This window comes from Vitis riparia, chromosome 9, assembly GCF_004353265.1.
Source record: "Vitis riparia cultivar Riparia Gloire de Montpellier isolate 1030 chromosome 9, EGFV_Vit.rip_1.0, whole genome shotgun sequence".
Taxonomy (NCBI): domain Eukaryota; kingdom Viridiplantae; phylum Streptophyta; class Magnoliopsida; order Vitales; family Vitaceae; genus Vitis; species Vitis riparia.
In genome coordinates, this window is record NC_048439.1 from 2,736,733 (window position 1) to 2,754,525 (window position 17,793).

Below are 17,793 nucleotides of genomic sequence, written 5' to 3' on the forward strand. Positions count from 1 at the left end.
GGCTATCTGGGGTGGTGCAGCAGCATTGGTTTTGGCACTGGCATTGCAGTTTGCCACCATGGCTGATGCTCAAGGAACCACCAGTATTGTTCCGGCGATGATATTGTTTGGGGACTCAGCGGTGGACAGCGGGAATAATAACTACTTCCCCACTGCTTTCAAGGCCAATTACCTTCCTTATGGGAAGGACTTCATCAGCCATCAGCCTACTGGGAGGTTCAGCAATGGGAAACTAGCCACTGATATCACCGGTGGGTTCAAGCCCCAGTGGCCAGTAAAGCTTTGATGCCATGTTGAATTACTTGTATTGAGTTTATATGTAGTGACATGCATCATGTAACTTGTTTTGCAGCTGACATTCTAGGGTTTAAGACCTACCCGCCAGCTTATCTTAGCCCACAGGCCACAGGGAAGAACCTTCTGGTTGGGGCCAACTTTGGCTCTGCTGCAGCTGGTTATGATGACAATACAGCCATCATTAACGTAAACTAATTATCTTATGAGTCTAGTTTGGTTGCCAAGAAGACTGAAGAAAAGAAAAGAAAAGAAAAGGAAGCTTACAATCATATCAACAGTTTTTCTTTTTTCTTTTTTGTTTTTGTTTTTAATTTTATTTATTTATTTATTGCAGCATGCAATACCATTGTCGCAACAGTTGGAGTATTACAAGGAATACAGAGTAAAGCTAGCGAAAGTGGCAGGTAGTAAGAGAGCAGCAGCCATCCTCAAGGGTGCATTATACCTAGTTGGCTTTGGTACTGCAGATTTTCTTCAAAATTACTATGTCAACCCTTCCCTCAAGAAACTCTACACTCCTGATCAGTATTCCACATACCTTGCCACCATTTTCTCGAGCTTCATCAAGGTCTCTTGATCGATCTTGCTTTTGTTACAACTTTCTCAAGCCCCTCCCCTCCATCATGTGAATAATTGGTGTTTGATAACAGGACTTGTATGGCTTGGGAGCAAGGAAAATTGGGGTAGTTCCACTCCCACCATTGGGTTGCTTTCCAGAGACCATCACTATGTTCCGGTACCGTAAGCATGGTTGCATCGCCAGGATCAACAAGAATGCCCAAGGATTCAATAACAAGATCAACACAACAGCCATAAGTCTCCAGAAGAAACTGCCTGCCCTCAAGATCGTTGTCTTCGACATTTTTAAGCCCCTCCATGATGTTTTTACATCTCCTTCAGACTATGGTAATGAACCTGTACATGTATATATATATGATGAACTGATACTTGATATGAGCAATGTGTTATAGTCATGCTCTATTGTTATGTTTTCGTAGGTTTTGCAGAAGCCAGGAAAGGTTGCTGCCAGACACGTAAAACAGGGACAGTTCCCATACTCTGTGACCCAAAGTCTCCAGGAACTTGCCGGAATGCCAGTCAATATGTGTTTTGGGACGATGTCCATCTGTCCCAGGCTACTAATCAGATGCTTGCCGAATCAATGCTTCTCCAGGGCATTTCCCTCATTTGACGAGGATATTGTGCTTGTCATCTATTTACAATGGCATTGAATTGTACCAACTTTTTAGTATTAGAACTATATCTTAACCGTTTCATCTCAATTGTTTTTATCCATGAATCTGTAAGGACTTCCATAAGATGAATATTCAGACACCCTCTTAAGTATGTCAACAGACAAGCAGCAAGCAAGGTACTAAATGAAAGAAGATTGCACCATCACCATTAAAAAAAGGGATTTAGAATGTTCTATTTAGGATATGATAGCACTGAAAAATATGATGTTCGTTTCTCCTAGTTAGACGATTAACAGAGAGCATAAGCTTCCAAGAAGAAAAAGAAAGAAAAAAAAAAAACAAAAAGCATACAGCAATGTTGATTGAAACTGGATAAGAAAGAAAGTAGTAGGGGCATGTTAGAAATGTGTAATCCCAGAGTTCAGTAGCTCAAGCAGCTAGCAGACTCAACGGGCAAAGCAACACTGCTTTCTGTACTTCTCCAAGCTTTTGCTTCCTTCAGCGCTTGAACTGCCTGTTCACTTGCACTGCCAGGGAATCTGGCGAGTCAAGTAGCTTGATTATATCAGAGTTGTTCATTTCCAATAGCATTCCTGTAATCTTTCCTGCAAGCTCAGGCTAGAGGGGGACAGGGGGAGAGAGTTTATTTATTCATTAGCTAGTGTAGTCACATAGAACCGTTTTAGAAGAAATCAGTATCAGTAATTACAAACCTGAAGACTATGAACAAGAGGGTAGAGATGATGCCCGATTATCTCCTTGGAGTTCCCCCAGACGTTGGATTGGGCCGGTGCTCTAATAAAGTGTTTCTCTGAAACTGATCCTTTGGAGGAAGCTTCTTCAGATCCACTTTTATTGTTCCCCTTTTTCTTGAAGTGAAGTTTCTGATTGGAAGGACTCGCATAGTTGAGACCTTGAGTAGGAACTTTAGAGGTTGCAAATGTCCTAGACTGTGGAATGGAATGAAGAAAATTGTGCTTAAAATAATGAAACCATGCAGTGTCATATAAACATGAGCAAACATGTTTTTGGCAAAATTATTTCTCCTTAAAAGTGAAAAATAAAACATACATTCTGTTGATAACCCCAGTTGTTGGTGTTCCCCTGCTGTGCTTGCTTCATTGGAATCTGTAATTGCATGATCATAAGTAATCTAAATTGCATAAGCGGATCAAATATCAATCTAGAGAAATTAGTCACAAAATAAAACTAAAGGGTTTCCTTACAAATGTGGAAAAATTTTGCTGGTAATTCTGTGGGGCAAAAGGGCGCATCACACCAAGGTTCCTACCAAACTGTTGACATATGATTGGCTGAGATGAATTAATCTGTGGGGTAGGATTTGGGTGAGGGAAGGGAACAAAAGAGTAATCAGGTGAACTGGATCCAGAGGAAAGGAAATGAGGACCATAATACTGCAAGAGGTATTGTGAGTAGTAATCTCGCAGTACCCTCTGACGATCTTCTTTACGCTGTGCCATAGCAATGTACAAAGACCTTCCATGAAGTAGGGTTCCTGTGAAAAGCAGAACCAAAATTAGACCAAAATGGAATTAAATACCTTCAGACATGCATACAGGAGAGGAAACAGGAGACAGAGGGAGACTTTATTTACCATTAAGTGTAGTCAAAGCCTTCCGTGCTTCTTCAGAAGTTGAGAAGCATACAAAACCAAATCCTTTACTGAGCCCACTATCATGTCTCATCACTTTGGCAGAAGTTATTTGTCCACAGGAGTTGAAATGTTCTTGCAATTTGTCGTCATCAACAGATGCATCAAGATTCTTCACATACAAGTTTGACGCCTTCTCCTTCCCACTATTGCAGTTGACCATCTCCTTTTCATGTTTTAGAAGCTCCTGCCTTTCAGCTTTTTTCTGAGCCCTTCCAACAAACAACTTCTTTGATCCTGATCCACAAAATAATTATTTCCATTTGAGGAACTAAGTTCATATGAATTAAGGGTAGAAAAGATAAAATAAAAAAAAAAAAACAAAAACCGAGAAATATGGATTAACGAGTTGGATGTCAACCTAGCATTGCACCATTGAGGGCCTCCACAGCCTTCTTAGCCTCGTCTGGCGACTCAAAGTTCACAAAACCAAACCCTCTGGATTTCCCATTGCCATCCTTCATGATAACAACAGTGCCAACTTTCCCAAATTCAGAGAACTTGTCTCGAATGATATCCTCTGTCAAATCTTCACCCAGATTTTTCACATACACATTTGTAAATTTTGTTTCCTCAGAAGCCTCCTTCCTCTCACATTTCTTGACAAATTTGGACACATATCTGAAGGTAGACCAAGGAGGAACATAAAACCAATTGTAACCGCACAATTTAAAAAGATGGCTCAATAAAATTTAACAGGCAAAGAAGCCATAAGAAACCCAAGTATACATCCAGAGATCACAGTAGATGTCAATCTAAAGAGTACAAAAGGGAAATAGAAGATTAGAGAAACCCAGTTCATATAAAGAAGAAATTTGGAGTAAATAACTTCTATAACATAGAAGAATCCAAGATACTGAGAAACTACTGATCTAGAATGATCCCCCGTTTGCTTTCTGACAAATTGTGAAGCATGAAATTTCCACACTATTCAAAATCAAGGAAAACAACAACCTCCATTCAGCTGTGCCTACAAAGCTCTTTAGCTTAAATGAATTAAATACTAATTTACAGAAATCAAACAACATCAAAACAGAATATTCAACTTTTGAATTATTTTATTTTACCAAATTTTCTCTAAACTACCAAATGGGGTAGAAGTGCAAATCAAATTCCATGTTCCCACATTACAATTCGTAGTATTCGCACACCAGAAATTGATACATAAGCAACTATTAAATCCAAGCATCAAAAGATATAAGAGGGCACTCAGAATAATTAACCCGCGATAAAACCAAAGAAAAAAAATGATGAAAAATTAGCTACAGGAATTCTTAAATCAACCATGGATAGAATCCTATCCTTACATTCAAGAGTAAAACACAGGGAATGCAAAATTCTGAAACATATTATGAATGTACAGTTGACATAATAGAAGAATGAGAAAATAACAAAGACACTAAAAAAAAATGAGGACTTACAATTTTTTTCCGTCAAGCATTGTATCATTTAGAGCATTAAGAGCAGCAGTGGCCGAGTCATCTGAATCAAACTGAACGAACCCAAAACATTTACTCTTCCCATTTTCTTCCGCCACCTTGCAAGAGAGTATATTGCCAAACTTGCAGAAAATGTCCTGCAAAGAAGCGCTGTTGATTGAAGGATCGAAGTTCTTGACAAAAAGATTGGCAAGACCAGTCTTTCTTGGAAGAGGGTCTCTGTGAGACCACATTATCCTCATGGGTTTCCCCATCAGTTTAGTGTGGTTAAGACATGCCAAAGCCTTAGAAGCTGATCAAAAAACAGAGGAACAGCTAGTAAATCAACCATTTAGAAGAAAGAACTGAGAAAGAGCCAAAAAAGAAGAGGTCAAACCACAAAAACCAAGAACAAAAGAAATGGAAAATAGAGAGAGAGAAGACAATGCCTGTTTGATTCATAAGAAAATGCAGGAAAAAAATATTTAAATGATCATATGTGAATCTTTCATAATTTGCCATCTAGTAGACCGAAAACCACAACTGAAAATCAAACGACTAAACTTCCCTTCATTTTCCTTTTCTATTTTATCCACAAGCAATTAAACTATAAATTTAATCATATTCAAGAAGAAACATAACCCTAGTCAGCATCTACAAAATCGAACCAAAAGAACAGACGAACAGACCCACAAAAGGATCTGCCCCCTAGTCTACGGATTCACAGTATAGAAAGCCAAAGAAAACAGAACAAACAAGAAAGAAAATAGACCCTAGTCACCATTGACGAGAAACAAAACCAGGAAAACAGAGGAACATATCAAAAAGAAGAAAATGAAAAATAATAATAATAATCTTCTCCCAAGTCTAAGGATTCACATGATAGAAAGCTAAAGAAAACAAAACAAACAAGACCCAAATTCACGAACAGGAAAGATAAGAAGTATCCAGATCTCCATTAGCCCAAGAAAGCAAAAGAGAAAAAACAGCCATGTCCCAAATCACCCAAGTGGCCATCAACAACACAAACGAAAACGCATTTTACAAACAAAGAAAGAAAACCATCAAAATCAACATAAACAACAAAGAGAAAGCTCATCCTCAAGATAGCATGAGCCACAGCCAAGAAACTCAAAATAGAGAAAGCTCGGGCCACAGAGAGAGAGAGAGAGAGAGAGAGAGGGGTTACCATCGGAGGGATAGAAGAAGTTGACATAAGCATAGCAAAGGGACTTTCCGGAGAGTGAGTCTCTGCAGAGGCGAACGGAGACCAGAGGACCCATCCCGGAGAAGACGTCCACCAGCTCAACCTCCGACACGTCCGGATCCAGATCCCCCACGTAAAGCGCCGCCTTGTGCAGCTCAAGTCCCGGCGACGGAGGCGGCGGATGTAGAAGCTGCGGTGGTGGTGGCGGAGACACCAGCATTGCCGCCATTGTCTTTGCTTCAAAAGTTCAGAGAGAGAAAACTTGAGAGAGTGCGTGAAAAAAAATGATCAATTGTGAGGTGAGCGACTAACGTTCCGTACAATTTATATTTAGAGAGAGAAAATAGTTAGTTTAGAGAGAGAGACAGAGAGTTTGTTATAACTGTCATACGGGGATAGTACAGTAAAATCAATCTTTTTATTCGCCCCCTTCTGTTTGACACCTGGCATCGTGAAATGCGTCAGAGAATGGGCGTGAAGGAAGTCAATGAATCGACGTCGTATTTTGAGTTTATTTTTTGAATTTCTAAGAATATGTCCCCTCTTCCATTTCTAAAATTAGGGATATTTTTTAGAAAATTATTAAAAAAAAAAAAAAAAAAAAACTTATGAGAATAAAATAGATGTTAGGAAAAATAGACAATAAGAATAATAGAATAAGAACACACAAATTTATAGTGAAAATCACTTATAAATAAGAAAAATATGTATTATATCAAAGAGGAGAGATGCGAACAATTAATGTATAAATATAAATATTATAACCCTAAAATTTATATATTAATTGTATAAATATAAATATTATAACTCTAAAATTTATACATTATCACACATATATGTACATACGAGAGAATAATAATTAAAGCAAATATCGACTTGATCTTTCCGCTATCACCATAGACCTCCAAAAAAAATCTAATAAATTTAGGTTCACCACATATGACGCACACCTAGCTTTTCAAGTTAAGCCAAATATAATTCTTATCACCAAACTCTAACAATAAAGTTAGAATAATTATTTTTTTACATTGGGGCTCAATTTTTTTTTTTTTTTCTGACGTACAAAAATATTAATTTTAAAAAGAATTTTTATCATATTTTTTCTATCAAATAAAATGAAAATCTTAACTATGTTTGTTTCTCGAAAAATTTAATAAAAAATATTTAAAAAATTAACAAACATATATATATATATAAAATAAATTATTTTTATTTATTATTTCAAACTTATTTCACTTGTTTATTTTTCTCATATATAAAAATTAAATAATTTAAAATATATTATTTTTAACTAATGTTAACTATATTTGATTTTTTTTACTGTGTTTTATGGTAAAACTAATTATAAGAAAATTATTTTTCTTGGTATTTTCTAGACTCAAACACAACCTTTTTATATTTAGTTCCAGCAAAGTATTAAGGAAAGGGAAAAAGTACAAAGGGAATGGTTTTTTCATATTGATTTCACCATAAAAAATACAAAAAAAATCAAATATAATTAAAATTTATCAAAAGAAAATTATATATTTTTAAATTATTCAATCTTTATATAGGGAAATAAATAAAATGATTTTAAGTAAGCTTATAAAATAATATATTAAATTTAAATCTATTTTTTATTTTCCTTTATTTTTTATTTCCTTCTATTTTTCCTCTTTATTTTCTTTCATTCACATTTTCTTTCAAAATTTCTATGAACCAAACATAGCCATAAAGTGTTTTTTTGTTCCCCCACTTCAAACCTTTTCCTAATAACATTTCAACTCTCCACTTTCTTAGTTGTATTATCTCGAATTCAAGGTATAAAAATCAAAACCAAATGATGGGTAAGAAAGTGAGAGAGGGTTCTAAATATCTGTGAGCAAAAGCATTTGGAAACTTTGATTTTATAAACTTAAGATAAATTTAGTTCCTGGAAAGTATTAAAAAAAATATTAAAAAAATGAATTTTTTTTATGTTTGATTTTACTATAAAAAAATATAAAAAAAAAATCAAATATCATTAAAATTAATTAAAATTTTATGCATTTTAAAAGTATTTAATAAAAAAAAAAGTTAAATAAACTTAAAAAAACATATAAAAATAATTTATTATTTTTTAATCTATTTTTTATTTTACTTTTTTCTTTCTTTCCGTTTTTCTTTCTTTCCCTCTGATTTTCTGAAACCAAACATAACCTTAAAGATTAAAAAAAAAAATTAAAGGCAAATTTGACACATGAAGCAAAAACAAGGAAAGATTTTCACTTCTTTTCTGCCATGCCTGGGGGGTTTGTCTGTGTTAGGACATTAAGGAAGATAAAACAGAAAGCTTATTACAATGGAAGCACACGCCTCCTCACTCTTAGGCTTAAGCCAATACAGTAACATTACAAAAAGAGAAGGGTAGATGTAAATAAAAACTAAATATTCATTCATATTGTTCAAGCTAAAATGATATCAAGAAGCTATGATTCACATTCTAACTGGTTTCTATCAATAAAGTATGGTACATTGGTCATTGACCAGAAAATCCTTTCACATGTAAATGACTTGAAGGAGTTCAAGACTTCTGATGCATTTCGAAACCTACCGACAGATCCTAAATATCAATACGAACCTATTGGCACTGATTTTGATTTCCTGTGGGATGGTTTTCCACCATGAGAATGACTCAAAGCTTCTGCATATTTCACCAGTGAAGATTTGTGATTGGCATCTACGGGCGAATCATTAACAGCTTCCCCACCCAAAATGATTCTCTTGTATGCATTGAAGTGCCCTGTATCACTGTATCTCCGGGCTCTTTCCAATTCCTTGAAATCCTCTACATTCAGACTCTTTAATCTTTGTATATCTAAAGAATGTCTAAATGAACTTGGAGTCAGAGCTGTAAATCGATTGCTATTCCCAGCAGTTTTGGCATCAACTCCTGTTGGATAGGCAGAATTGCAGTGCAGAGAATCATCAGAACATGTCGGCAACATTTCTGGTGATGCAGCTTTGTCTGCTGTTGAAACTTGGTCATGGTGATGGTGGTCTTTACCCCTTACAAGTCTCCGAAGCTTGCTGAGAAATTTTGTCTTTTTTGAACTGCTGGTTATGGTAGCCGATGAATTAAAGGCAGAAGAATCATCAAACTCGCTGGAGTCACCTTGGGAGGATGACCACAGGTCAGAATCGAAGTCCATAATGTCAATTACCTTTTCCTCAATCCCTTCTGTATATCCATATTCGAGTATTAGCTTCTTGGCTTTCTCCTCAGACTTGGGGCTCAGGGTATTGCTTAGGTCCTTGGCAACAGTTCTACCATCCGGGAGCTCATAATTTCTCAGCTCATATCGTAAGCAAGCATTTAGCCACCGAAGATAGACTAGCTCTTCTACATCAGCACACCGATCTGCTTGGAGTTGCTCAATTTTCTTTGACAAATCTTCATTTTCTTGTCTCAGGCAGTGGCTCAATTTCTTTGCTTCTTCTACCTGCAGCAACAGTTATCCAGACCAGAATAAAACAAACATAGCTGGGATAAGGAGAAAATGAAGAAGGAAGAGGATTAAGCATGAAAGAAATAATTACCTCTGGATGTTCCAGAACAGAACTTGCAAGGATTTGAGTGGATTCCAACCTTTCTGCCAATTCAGAATTTTCCAGCTGCAATTTTATATTAGAGTTCCTTAACTCCTCTGCTTCATTCTCCAAATCCTTTAGCTTTAATTGAATATCTGGATCACTGTTAGCAGCCTTGTGTTCTTGGTCTTGAAACTTTTCAACTCTTTGCTTAAGTATAAAAATCTGTTTTCGGTTGCGTTCAGCTTCAGACCTAAGTTTCTGCTCAAGCAGCTTTATTTTGGCTCTGGCACCTTCTAGCTCAGCCACAAGTGTAGGGTAATCAGCCAGTTGTGCCTCTAGTCGTTGCTTATCAGCCTGCAAGGACTCAATCTTAAGATTCAAAAGCTTAAATTCAGTATTGTTGAAATTTAATCGATTTTGGAGCTCCATGACGGTTGTTTCTTGCTCTTGAAGCCCATAATACTCGAGCAACTGGACCTCAAGATTCCTCTCCCTTTCTCGAAGTTCTCTAACCATGCTCCTCAGTTGATTAATCTCTTGCTCGTACTCGTCCTTCTCTGCAGTTCTAAATGCTATAGGTTTTTCTACATCTGACCCAAGTGTTTCTACATCCTGGCTTAGAGAAATCCCACTATTCATAGCAACTAAGTCAAATTCCTTCATAATCTCTTTAAATTCTGGCAAAAGGACCCTATCTTTATCTCCACTATTTTTACTGCCTGAAGAGAGGTCAACCAAGAAATTATCGACCTTATCCTTCTGAAGACATGCTTCTCCCTGCCAAACAGAAACTGAACATTATTTGATACACCAGGAACTATATTCCAGCAGAACTGTATTCAGCCAATTTCGTCAATTTTGATTTCAATGGTTCATCCATTTTCTTGGTAAAGAGAAACATATGTGGTCATTCGGTCTCTAAGTCAATTGTTCACTGATGGGCATTTAGGATATATGGAGTGATAAAATACCGAAATTCCCTACTTGTTTCTTCAAAAAATCCTAGGGAAAATAAATGAAAAGCTTGGAATTATACCAGGCCATCATCTTTGACCAATGATTTCTATTAGACCAAATGAAACATACTTTCTTTTTTCTAAAACCTTTTCGTGATCAAGCTGGTGGATGCCTTGATCAGTTCACCACCAATCCAAAAACCAAGAAATTGATGAAACTACACCCATCTACCAAGCACAAATTCAAATTTGGGAACTGAATAATCTTACATATTTTTCAGCTGCAATTGGAGCAATATTACAGGAACTGGGTGTTGTCTGTAAGGCACGAAGACCATCTCTGAGCCCAGCTCTATCTCCTCCCAAATCAACTCCACTCCCACAATCTGAATTCATACAATCACAACGTGGATTAAAAACAAAACCCAGATACAAATCAACAAAACACAGACCAATAAAGGCGAAACTGCCAACCTGAAGATTGAGGGGACGGTGGAGGCTGGGAGGGTCCGATCCGCTTCGTTTTGAAGCGAGAATAGAGAAATCCAGCAAACGAGAGAGCTAAAGCCACCCCAAGTTGCAGCAGAAGAGGCCTTACATCTTTCTTCTCTCCCACGATTGCCATCACAAACCTCAATTTCTAGCTATATCCAGGAACCCACAGAGAAAGTACAAAATCTCGTGAGACAAATCCCGGGTCTTCTTCTTCGTCATCCTCCATCTACATACCCAAAGCCAACAAAATTCAAACGACCCAAACCAGATAAAGCTACAACGAAACAATAAAACCCAGAATAACCCAAAACCCTTTGCAGCTTCTGCTGATTTTAGGTAGAGAAAAAAACAGGACTCACCCCTGGACAGAGCGTTTCTCATATGGATTGAATGATTGATAAAAATAAAGAACTGCAACAGAAAACCAAAACCCACAACGGAGAGAGCGAGAGAGCTTGATTTGCGGAGAAGAGTGTCGATCTTACGCAACTACAACTGGGTTTTCGTTGCGTTTCTTATGCTGTCTCAGGCCTGAAACAGTTGCACAAGAAAACCCTTATATAAAATTAAAAAGTCCCTCCACAATCAAACCTGGGCATCAATTTTGTCTTATGTCATGGGAAAATTAGGTAAGAAAAAACAAAAAAGAGCGAAAATTCTAGAGAGAAAAAAGCAGATTGTGAGATGTGACTATGTGAGTGAACATGAGAAAATGAGCAGTATGGGGATCAACCACAAGAAAGAAGAGACAGAGAAAGAGAGAAAGTCACATTCTGTAATAATGAGTAAAGACACCAAACCATGGATTCGAAATTTGGAGACTTGTAATTTCTGGGGCTTGTTTGGAAACAAATGGACGGATGACCTCTTTTCCCTCCATTTCTTTTTCCCTGTTTGGGTGGGTATGGGTCATCCGGGTTACCGGGCATGACCCGTTTCCAAATTTCCAACTTCTGTTTGGTGGAAATTGAAATATTGGGCAAATGAATCCAGGGAAAGTAGATTTTCCAGTCCAATTATAGGAAGTGGCCATATCAACATTATACAGATCCAAACATGCCGTTATTATCTGACTTTGGAATCTGACTCATCAAACGGCATCTTATTAAAATCATGAGTGGGATATGCACTCACCCTTTACTTTCTTTTATTTATTCCTAAAATGTTCTGAATTTTCTTTTCATGGAATTTCTTTTTCATGTGGCAGACAAAGTGGGAAAAAAATTCTGTTGGTTGTGTGAGAGAAGAAATAGATCATTACAACCCATATCTTATCATAAATTTTAACCTATAGTATTTCTTGTCATCAATTCCTTTCTTTCTTTGCATTAACATTAAGAAAAATTAATTTACTTGTATTTTTCATTTTTACCTTTTTTCCCTTTTAGGTTAGGGTTAATAAATTATTAGTGACACGTCACCTATCATAAAATATTTAAGGGTGACATCATCCTCATATATAAGCAAATTATTTAAAACAGGTTGATATCATCCAACTTTCTTGAAGTTATTAACAAAGATTGTCAAATCAAATTTTAGATTCTATTCATATTGTTTTATATTTTAATATTTTTTTCATTATATTATTCATATTTAATTGAGATTAAGGATGATAATCGGGTGTGTTTGAACAGGTCGTCCTTATCCGAATGATACGATTGATTAGCTGATGTTATTTTACTATGTTCAACTCTATGTATGTCTCTATTTGTAGAGAACATTAATTGTACAAAAATGGCTACCCCACTTTATTTATTTAAAATAATTTTCATCATTGTCTCATTAAAAAACTAAATAAGTTGAGTTGGGGCGTGCAGATATGAGAAATTCTCATACTCGTCCAATCCAAACTTATTTAATTTTTTTTAAATTTCTTAATTTTATAATTACATTAAAATAAATATATTTTATAAATAATTAAATTATTATATATTTTTTATAACTTATTTTCAATTATTACTATTATTATTATCTATATATTAAAAACAAGAAAATAAAAATTAATTAAATTAATTTTATATATAATTGAGGTGAAATAAGATAATACCTGAATTTGTCCTAAACCGTCCTCGATTTTAAATGAAATCTCAAACCCATTTATTTAAATTTCAAACTCCTTTTATTATAGGCAGGGTGGAGTGGATGTCTAAGAAAACTTATTTCATTATCATTTCTAATTGAGATTAAACATTGAAACTAAAAAAGAATGTTTAATGTAACATTTTAAATTCTTTTTTATTATATTTTGTAGAATCTCTAAAAAAAATTATTTATAGAACTTTTAGCATTTACCTACCTTATTAAAATATGTTCTTTTTATAATTATTGAAAAGGTATTATTAGTCAAGTGATGTCACAAACACGTCTCAAACTTTAAGTTTTATCATCGATATTTTAATTCTATTTATTTGTATTTTTATACCATAATTTCATTTATCAGTATTTGCATTTGAGTTTTTAACAAAAAAAACCTTCCCACGCTATACCTTCTACCAAAATAATTCATAAATTAATGCGTCTTGGCCATTTGGATATCCATGTGACTTGGGAATTTATTTATTTTTTTGTCAAAAATTTTAAAACATAAAATTGTAGATGATGACTATTGTTTTAAATTTAAACTTAAACTCTTAGTGATTACAGGTTTAAGCCGTACTCACCAATTATGATTTTAACCATTTAAAAAAAAATTCAAAATCATAGTTATCAATTATAATTATATGACATAGATATCTATGTGGATAAGACGCACTAGTTTAAAAATTATTTTATGAAAATTTTATTTTAAATAAATCATTTTTCCCCAAAACTTTGGTTTAGTGTATGCTCTACATTGAACGATCCAGATTTAAAGTTGGATGGAAACCAAACTTTTATTGGAAAATTTTCAAAATTGCTTTCCCGAACCTCCCTTCACGGCTTCACCTAACTAATTTATGAAGTTAGCCCATTTTTTTAGATTTGATGATGAGTTGGTAGGGAGTAGGGTGGTGATTCATGCACGTGGCCTGAAAACAATAAGATAAATAAAGGAAGTTTCGACGATAAATAATTAATTGTATGATGGTAGCAACTTTCACATGCATATGCCAACTATAAAATAAAGAGACATGTAGCTGAGGTGTCGACAGCCTTTTATTATTGGTTTGGCCCAACTACTTGAATGTGTGCATATTTTTATAAACCATACAGTAAGATTTGTACAAGTCAAAATGAACTTAATTTAATTTTTCTTTTTTTAGTGCATGTATGATAAAAATGCAAGTTGATCCATCAAATATTTTTAAATACAATAAAACATAACAAAAAAAAAAGGGTTTTTATATCTTATCTTATGTGGTTTTTTGAACTAGTGTGAATAGCCATGTGAATTGACTAGTCTTCACTTTTAAATTTATTCTCCATTCTCGTTTCGTTCTGATCTTAAATTAGACATGGTATAAATTTGGGTTGGGAATAAGATTCACATCCTGTTGAAGGGTGACAATGATGTGAGTTTTTTTTTTGTATTTATTTTGTCTGACCTTTAATTAGACATTTGAAATTTAAATGAACAAATTTGATATTTTTTTTTTTTAAAGTAGGACGGGTTCAAGGTAGGTTTGGGTATTACCTTGTCTTATTTTGACTTGCCCAATTATATATAAAATTATTTTTATTTTCCTATTTTAATAGAATAATAATAAATTACTTTTTATAAAAATATATATAATATTTATTTTAATATAATTAAAATTAAAAAAATAATTTTTTTAAAAAGGTTAAATAGGGCAGGGGAGACAAGGACATATATGAGAAATTTGCATATCCACCCTACCCATCCCATTTAATTTTTTTAATGGGATAGAAATGAGAATAATTTTGAATAAATAAGATGAGGTTGGGATGGGATAACCGTGTTGAACTCACCTTGCTGGCATCCCTGGTCTTGCCCTATTTTTCCCCTCCCTTGTTTCACATTTATAAAAAATTATCATCCCCTTTCTACGATTTTGATTATGTATCTAATTTAATGAATTTTTTTATCGTTCTTAAATGTGAGGATATATTCAATTAATAAGAAAAGGTTGGGATAAGGGTGACCCGACCATACCCGAGTCCATCCCGAGTCCATCCCATTGATGTCTCTAGTTGCCATAGATCATATTTTAAAAGAGTCCAAACACGGTTTGCATGGTGGGTAAGGTCTTTTTAATGGGGGCAACATAATCAATATTGAACAGCCCACTCAACCATTGACCTGCCTTACAATTAATACAGTCGATGAATTAGAAATGAAGATGGGTTCACAGGTGGTTGGCTCCCAGTATTGTACGCGTGAAAATTCATAGACGCAAAATCTTGGGAACCAAGTAAGAAAACAAGGGGTTGAGCTTGAGTCATGAGAAGCATTAAAGAGAAGAATGTAACACAAGTTATTGCCATTGGACCACTTTGAATCTTTGTTGCATGATATTATTAAAAAATAATAAATAAATAAAAAATTATAAAATGTTTGAAAAAAAATATAACATTTTTAAAATCTTTGTTTCATAAAAACGATTTTACATATTGAAATTGCATTTTCAAAATGAGATTTTAATATAAGTATAGATTATTAATTTGTACTAAACTCGTCTTATAAAAAAAATGATTTTAACGTGAATAATTATAAAGTAAAATTATGGAAAAAGTGGGTTTTGATTTATTAATATGAAAATAAATGGAAAAAAAAACCTAAAATTTTTTAAATCCATATTATCTTTATTTATTTAAAAATAATTTGAAATATATGCATTTTTAATAAGTTATTTAATTATTCTATAAAATACTGATTTTACTTATCATATTATCAATATTAATTGACAATCAGACTCTTTCACGTAAATGTTTTTATTCCTTGTCATATTATTATTTTCATTATTTGTGGTTTTTTTCATTATTTCTAATGTCCACATTTTTCAAACTACCTCACTTTTGCTATTCGGTGTTTGTCTATGGAGAAAAAAAATAAGTCTCAATTTTTTTAAAAATGTGTTTATTATTTGAGGAAAAAAATTTTCAAATAATAATAAGTCTAAAATGAGGGAAAATATTTATATGATAGAATTTAATTGTTAATTGATATCGATGACATAACAAGTAAAATAGGCATCTTTGAGAATAATTAGATGATTAAATTATTTTAAAATAGATGAAAATAATATAATTTAAAAAAATCCGAGGTTCTATTTTTCATATTAGTGAGTTAAAATCCAATTTCTCCTAAATTTATAATTTTTAAAACCATTTTAATATAATTAGGGATATTTTTTATTAAATGGTTATTATCTCACTTGGACCTACAACAATTTGGAAGGTGTGTGGTGAGATTAACGTTAGAAAAATAATTTCTTTTCATGTTTAATATTGAACTTAAATGGATATACAAAAAAGAGTAAAACTATAACTTGATTCATACTTTTGACTTTAATACGGTTTGAAGTTCTTTAAGTAAGATGGTATTTGTCTTTTTTTTTTTTTTTACTTAATTATAAATAGAATTTTAATACTTAATAGTGTTAAGTATTAGATTCATTCGTTTTTTAAAATATTTTATTTATATTAAATATTAAAAAATAAATAAAAACCACACATATTATTTTTTCTATTTAAAAAAAATAAAATATTTTGACATTTTCTATTCAACAAAAAGTTTTATAATAAGGTGGTATTTATATTTTTACTTAATTATAAATAGAACTTTAATACTTAATAGTATTAAATATTAGGTTGTTTGTTTTTTTAATATTTTATTTTTATTAAACATTAAAAAGTAAAGAAAAATCAACATATTATTTTTTCCATTTAGAATAAACTAAATATTTTGGTTTTTTTCTATTCAGCAAAAAATTTATAATAAGTTATAAAAAAATAGAAAAACTAACAATTTAAAGTCTAAAAACAAATTGTTTTTAGTAAAAAGTTAAAAAAAACAAATGAACTCTAAGTTATGAAAAAAAAAAAAAAACACTCTAAATTTTGAAAGCAAATTTTTTCTGCAAAAAATTGAAAAAACAAACATTTACTGATTGTCTTAAATTCCTTCATTCTTGAAGTCGTTCGTGATGGATATGAAAATGATTTTATCGTTCATTCTATTAAGGGACAATTGTGTTTTGGACTTGGTTGGACAAAAAAATTAAGGTTTGGTTCATATAAGTTCATCATTTAAGCTTAAGACCTAGAAAAACTGTGAAAATTGAGAAGAAGGATATAAATATTTTATCTTTCTAAAAATGATTTTTATTGACTATGAAAAAAAGAGAGTAGAAAACATTAATTTAAATTTTATTCATTTTTTAAACCTCAATAAATTTTAATTTAATTTAGTGATTTGGAAAAAAAATACACCATTTTCCAAAAAAATAAAAATAAATTATTATTATTATTATTTAAAAATCAAACATCTTGAAAAATATATGTTTTTAAAATTGTGTATGTAAAAAATAACTAAAAATATGTCAAATTTATTTTTTTAAATAATACATTTTAAAAAAAATTAGTTTTCTAAAAATAATAAATTTTCAAAATAATTATTATAAAAAATTAAAAAGTAAAAAATTTGTCAAACATTATGATAGAAAATACTCAAAATAGTTTTAAAGGGTATATTGATCTTTTTACATTTTATATCATTCTCATCAATTATGTAACTCTTATAGGTCAAATCTTAATTTTCGGGTTCAATTGGGTCTAAAACACAATTGTCCCTTCTATTAATGAAACAATGAATATCAAAATGAATCTAATTTAATTTGTTATGGGAAAATGAATCAAAATATTTAATAAAAGGAAACTTAACTTCTAAGAAAAGAAAACTCAATTCTTTTTAGTTCTAACAATTAATACTTAACGCAATGAACATCCTTAATGAGAAATTAATTTTAATAAGGAGAATAAAGGAAGATGATGTTTCAAAACGGTGTCGTTTCAATTCCTCCGTTCCCTTCAGGTGCGGCCGTTTGTTTCCGTTTCTAGG

General features: G+C 32.7%; 3 protein-coding genes across 4 annotated transcripts; 1 reads left to right on the forward strand and 2 right to left on the reverse strand.

Annotated features, from left to right (window-relative positions):
* LOC117921598 (GDSL esterase/lipase APG-like) lies at window positions 1-1,589 on the forward strand. Its single transcript, XM_034839532.1, has 5 exons — window positions 1-251; window positions 353-483; window positions 632-865; window positions 948-1,203; window positions 1,296-1,589. The coding sequence occupies exons 1-5, from the start codon at window positions 59-61 to the stop codon at window positions 1,487-1,489; spliced, it is 1,008 nt and encodes a 335-aa protein (XP_034695423.1). The 5' UTR covers window positions 1-58; the 3' UTR covers window positions 1,490-1,589.
* A 112-nt stretch (window positions 1,590-1,701) lies between these two features.
* On the reverse strand, window positions 1,702-6,068 carry LOC117921597 (polyadenylate-binding protein 4-like). 2 transcript variants are annotated; one of them, XM_034839530.1, is made up of 9 exons: window positions 5,773-6,068; window positions 4,587-4,896; window positions 3,527-3,786; window positions 3,109-3,402; window positions 2,945-3,009; window positions 2,720-2,821; window positions 2,565-2,621; window positions 2,207-2,443; window positions 1,702-2,111 (listed from the first exon to the last, which is right to left on the reverse strand). In XM_034839530.1, exons 1-9 carry the CDS (start codon window positions 6,017-6,019, stop codon window positions 1,992-1,994), a joined length of 1,692 nt encoding a protein of 563 aa, XP_034695421.1. In that variant the 5' UTR covers window positions 6,020-6,068; the 3' UTR covers window positions 1,702-1,991. The 2 variants fall into 2 exon arrangements, with proteins under 2 accessions (XP_034695421.1, XP_034695420.1); XM_034839529.1 differs by having other exon boundaries at window positions 2,720-3,009.
* Window positions 6,069-8,102: 2,034 nt separating this feature from the next.
* On the reverse strand, window positions 8,103-11,526 carry LOC117922348 (protein CHUP1, chloroplastic-like). Its single transcript, XM_034840470.1, has 5 exons — window positions 11,153-11,526; window positions 10,773-11,019; window positions 10,569-10,684; window positions 9,349-10,119; window positions 8,103-9,251 (listed from the first exon to the last, which is right to left on the reverse strand). Exons 2-5 carry the CDS (start codon window positions 10,921-10,923, stop codon window positions 8,379-8,381), a joined length of 1,911 nt encoding a protein of 636 aa, XP_034696361.1. The 5' UTR covers window positions 10,924-11,019; window positions 11,153-11,526; the 3' UTR covers window positions 8,103-8,378.
* Between the last annotated feature and the right edge of the window lie 6,267 nt (window positions 11,527-17,793).

Excerpts from the sequence above, each read along its gene's own strand:
- LOC117921598 (XM_034839532.1), top strand. The coding sequence starts at position 59 with ATGGCTGATGCTCAAGGAACCACCAGTATTGTTCCGGCGATGATATTG. Across the intron at positions 252-352 it reads ACTAGCCACTGATATCACCG|CTGACATTCTAGGGTTTAAG; the intron begins GTGGGTTCAAGC and ends CTTGTTTTGCAG. Across the intron at positions 1,204-1,295 it reads TACATCTCCTTCAGACTATG|GTTTTGCAGAAGCCAGGAAA; the intron begins GTAATGAACCTG and ends ATGTTTTCGTAG.
- LOC117921597 (XM_034839529.1), bottom strand. The coding sequence starts at position 6,019 with ATGGCGGCAATGCTGGTGTCTCCGCCACCACCACCGCAGCTTCTACAT. Across the intron at positions 3,403-3,526 it reads CCTCAATGGTGCAATGCTAG|GATCAAAGAAGTTGTTTGTT; the intron begins GTTGACATCCAA and ends TTTGTGGATCAG. Across the intron at positions 2,444-2,564 it reads ACTGGGGTTATCAACAGAAT|TCTAGGACATTTGCAACCTC; the intron begins GTATGTTTTATT and ends TCCATTCCACAG.
- LOC117922348 (XM_034840470.1), bottom strand. The coding sequence starts at position 10,923 with ATGGCAATCGTGGGAGAGAAGAAAGATGTAAGGCCTCTTCTGCTGCAA. Across the intron at positions 10,120-10,568 it reads CAATTGCAGCTGAAAAATAT|GGAGAAGCATGTCTTCAGAA; the intron begins GTAAGATTATTC and ends TCTGTTTGGCAG. Across the intron at positions 9,252-9,348 it reads CTGTTCTGGAACATCCAGAG|GTAGAAGAAGCAAAGAAATT; the intron begins GTAATTATTTCT and ends CTGTTGCTGCAG.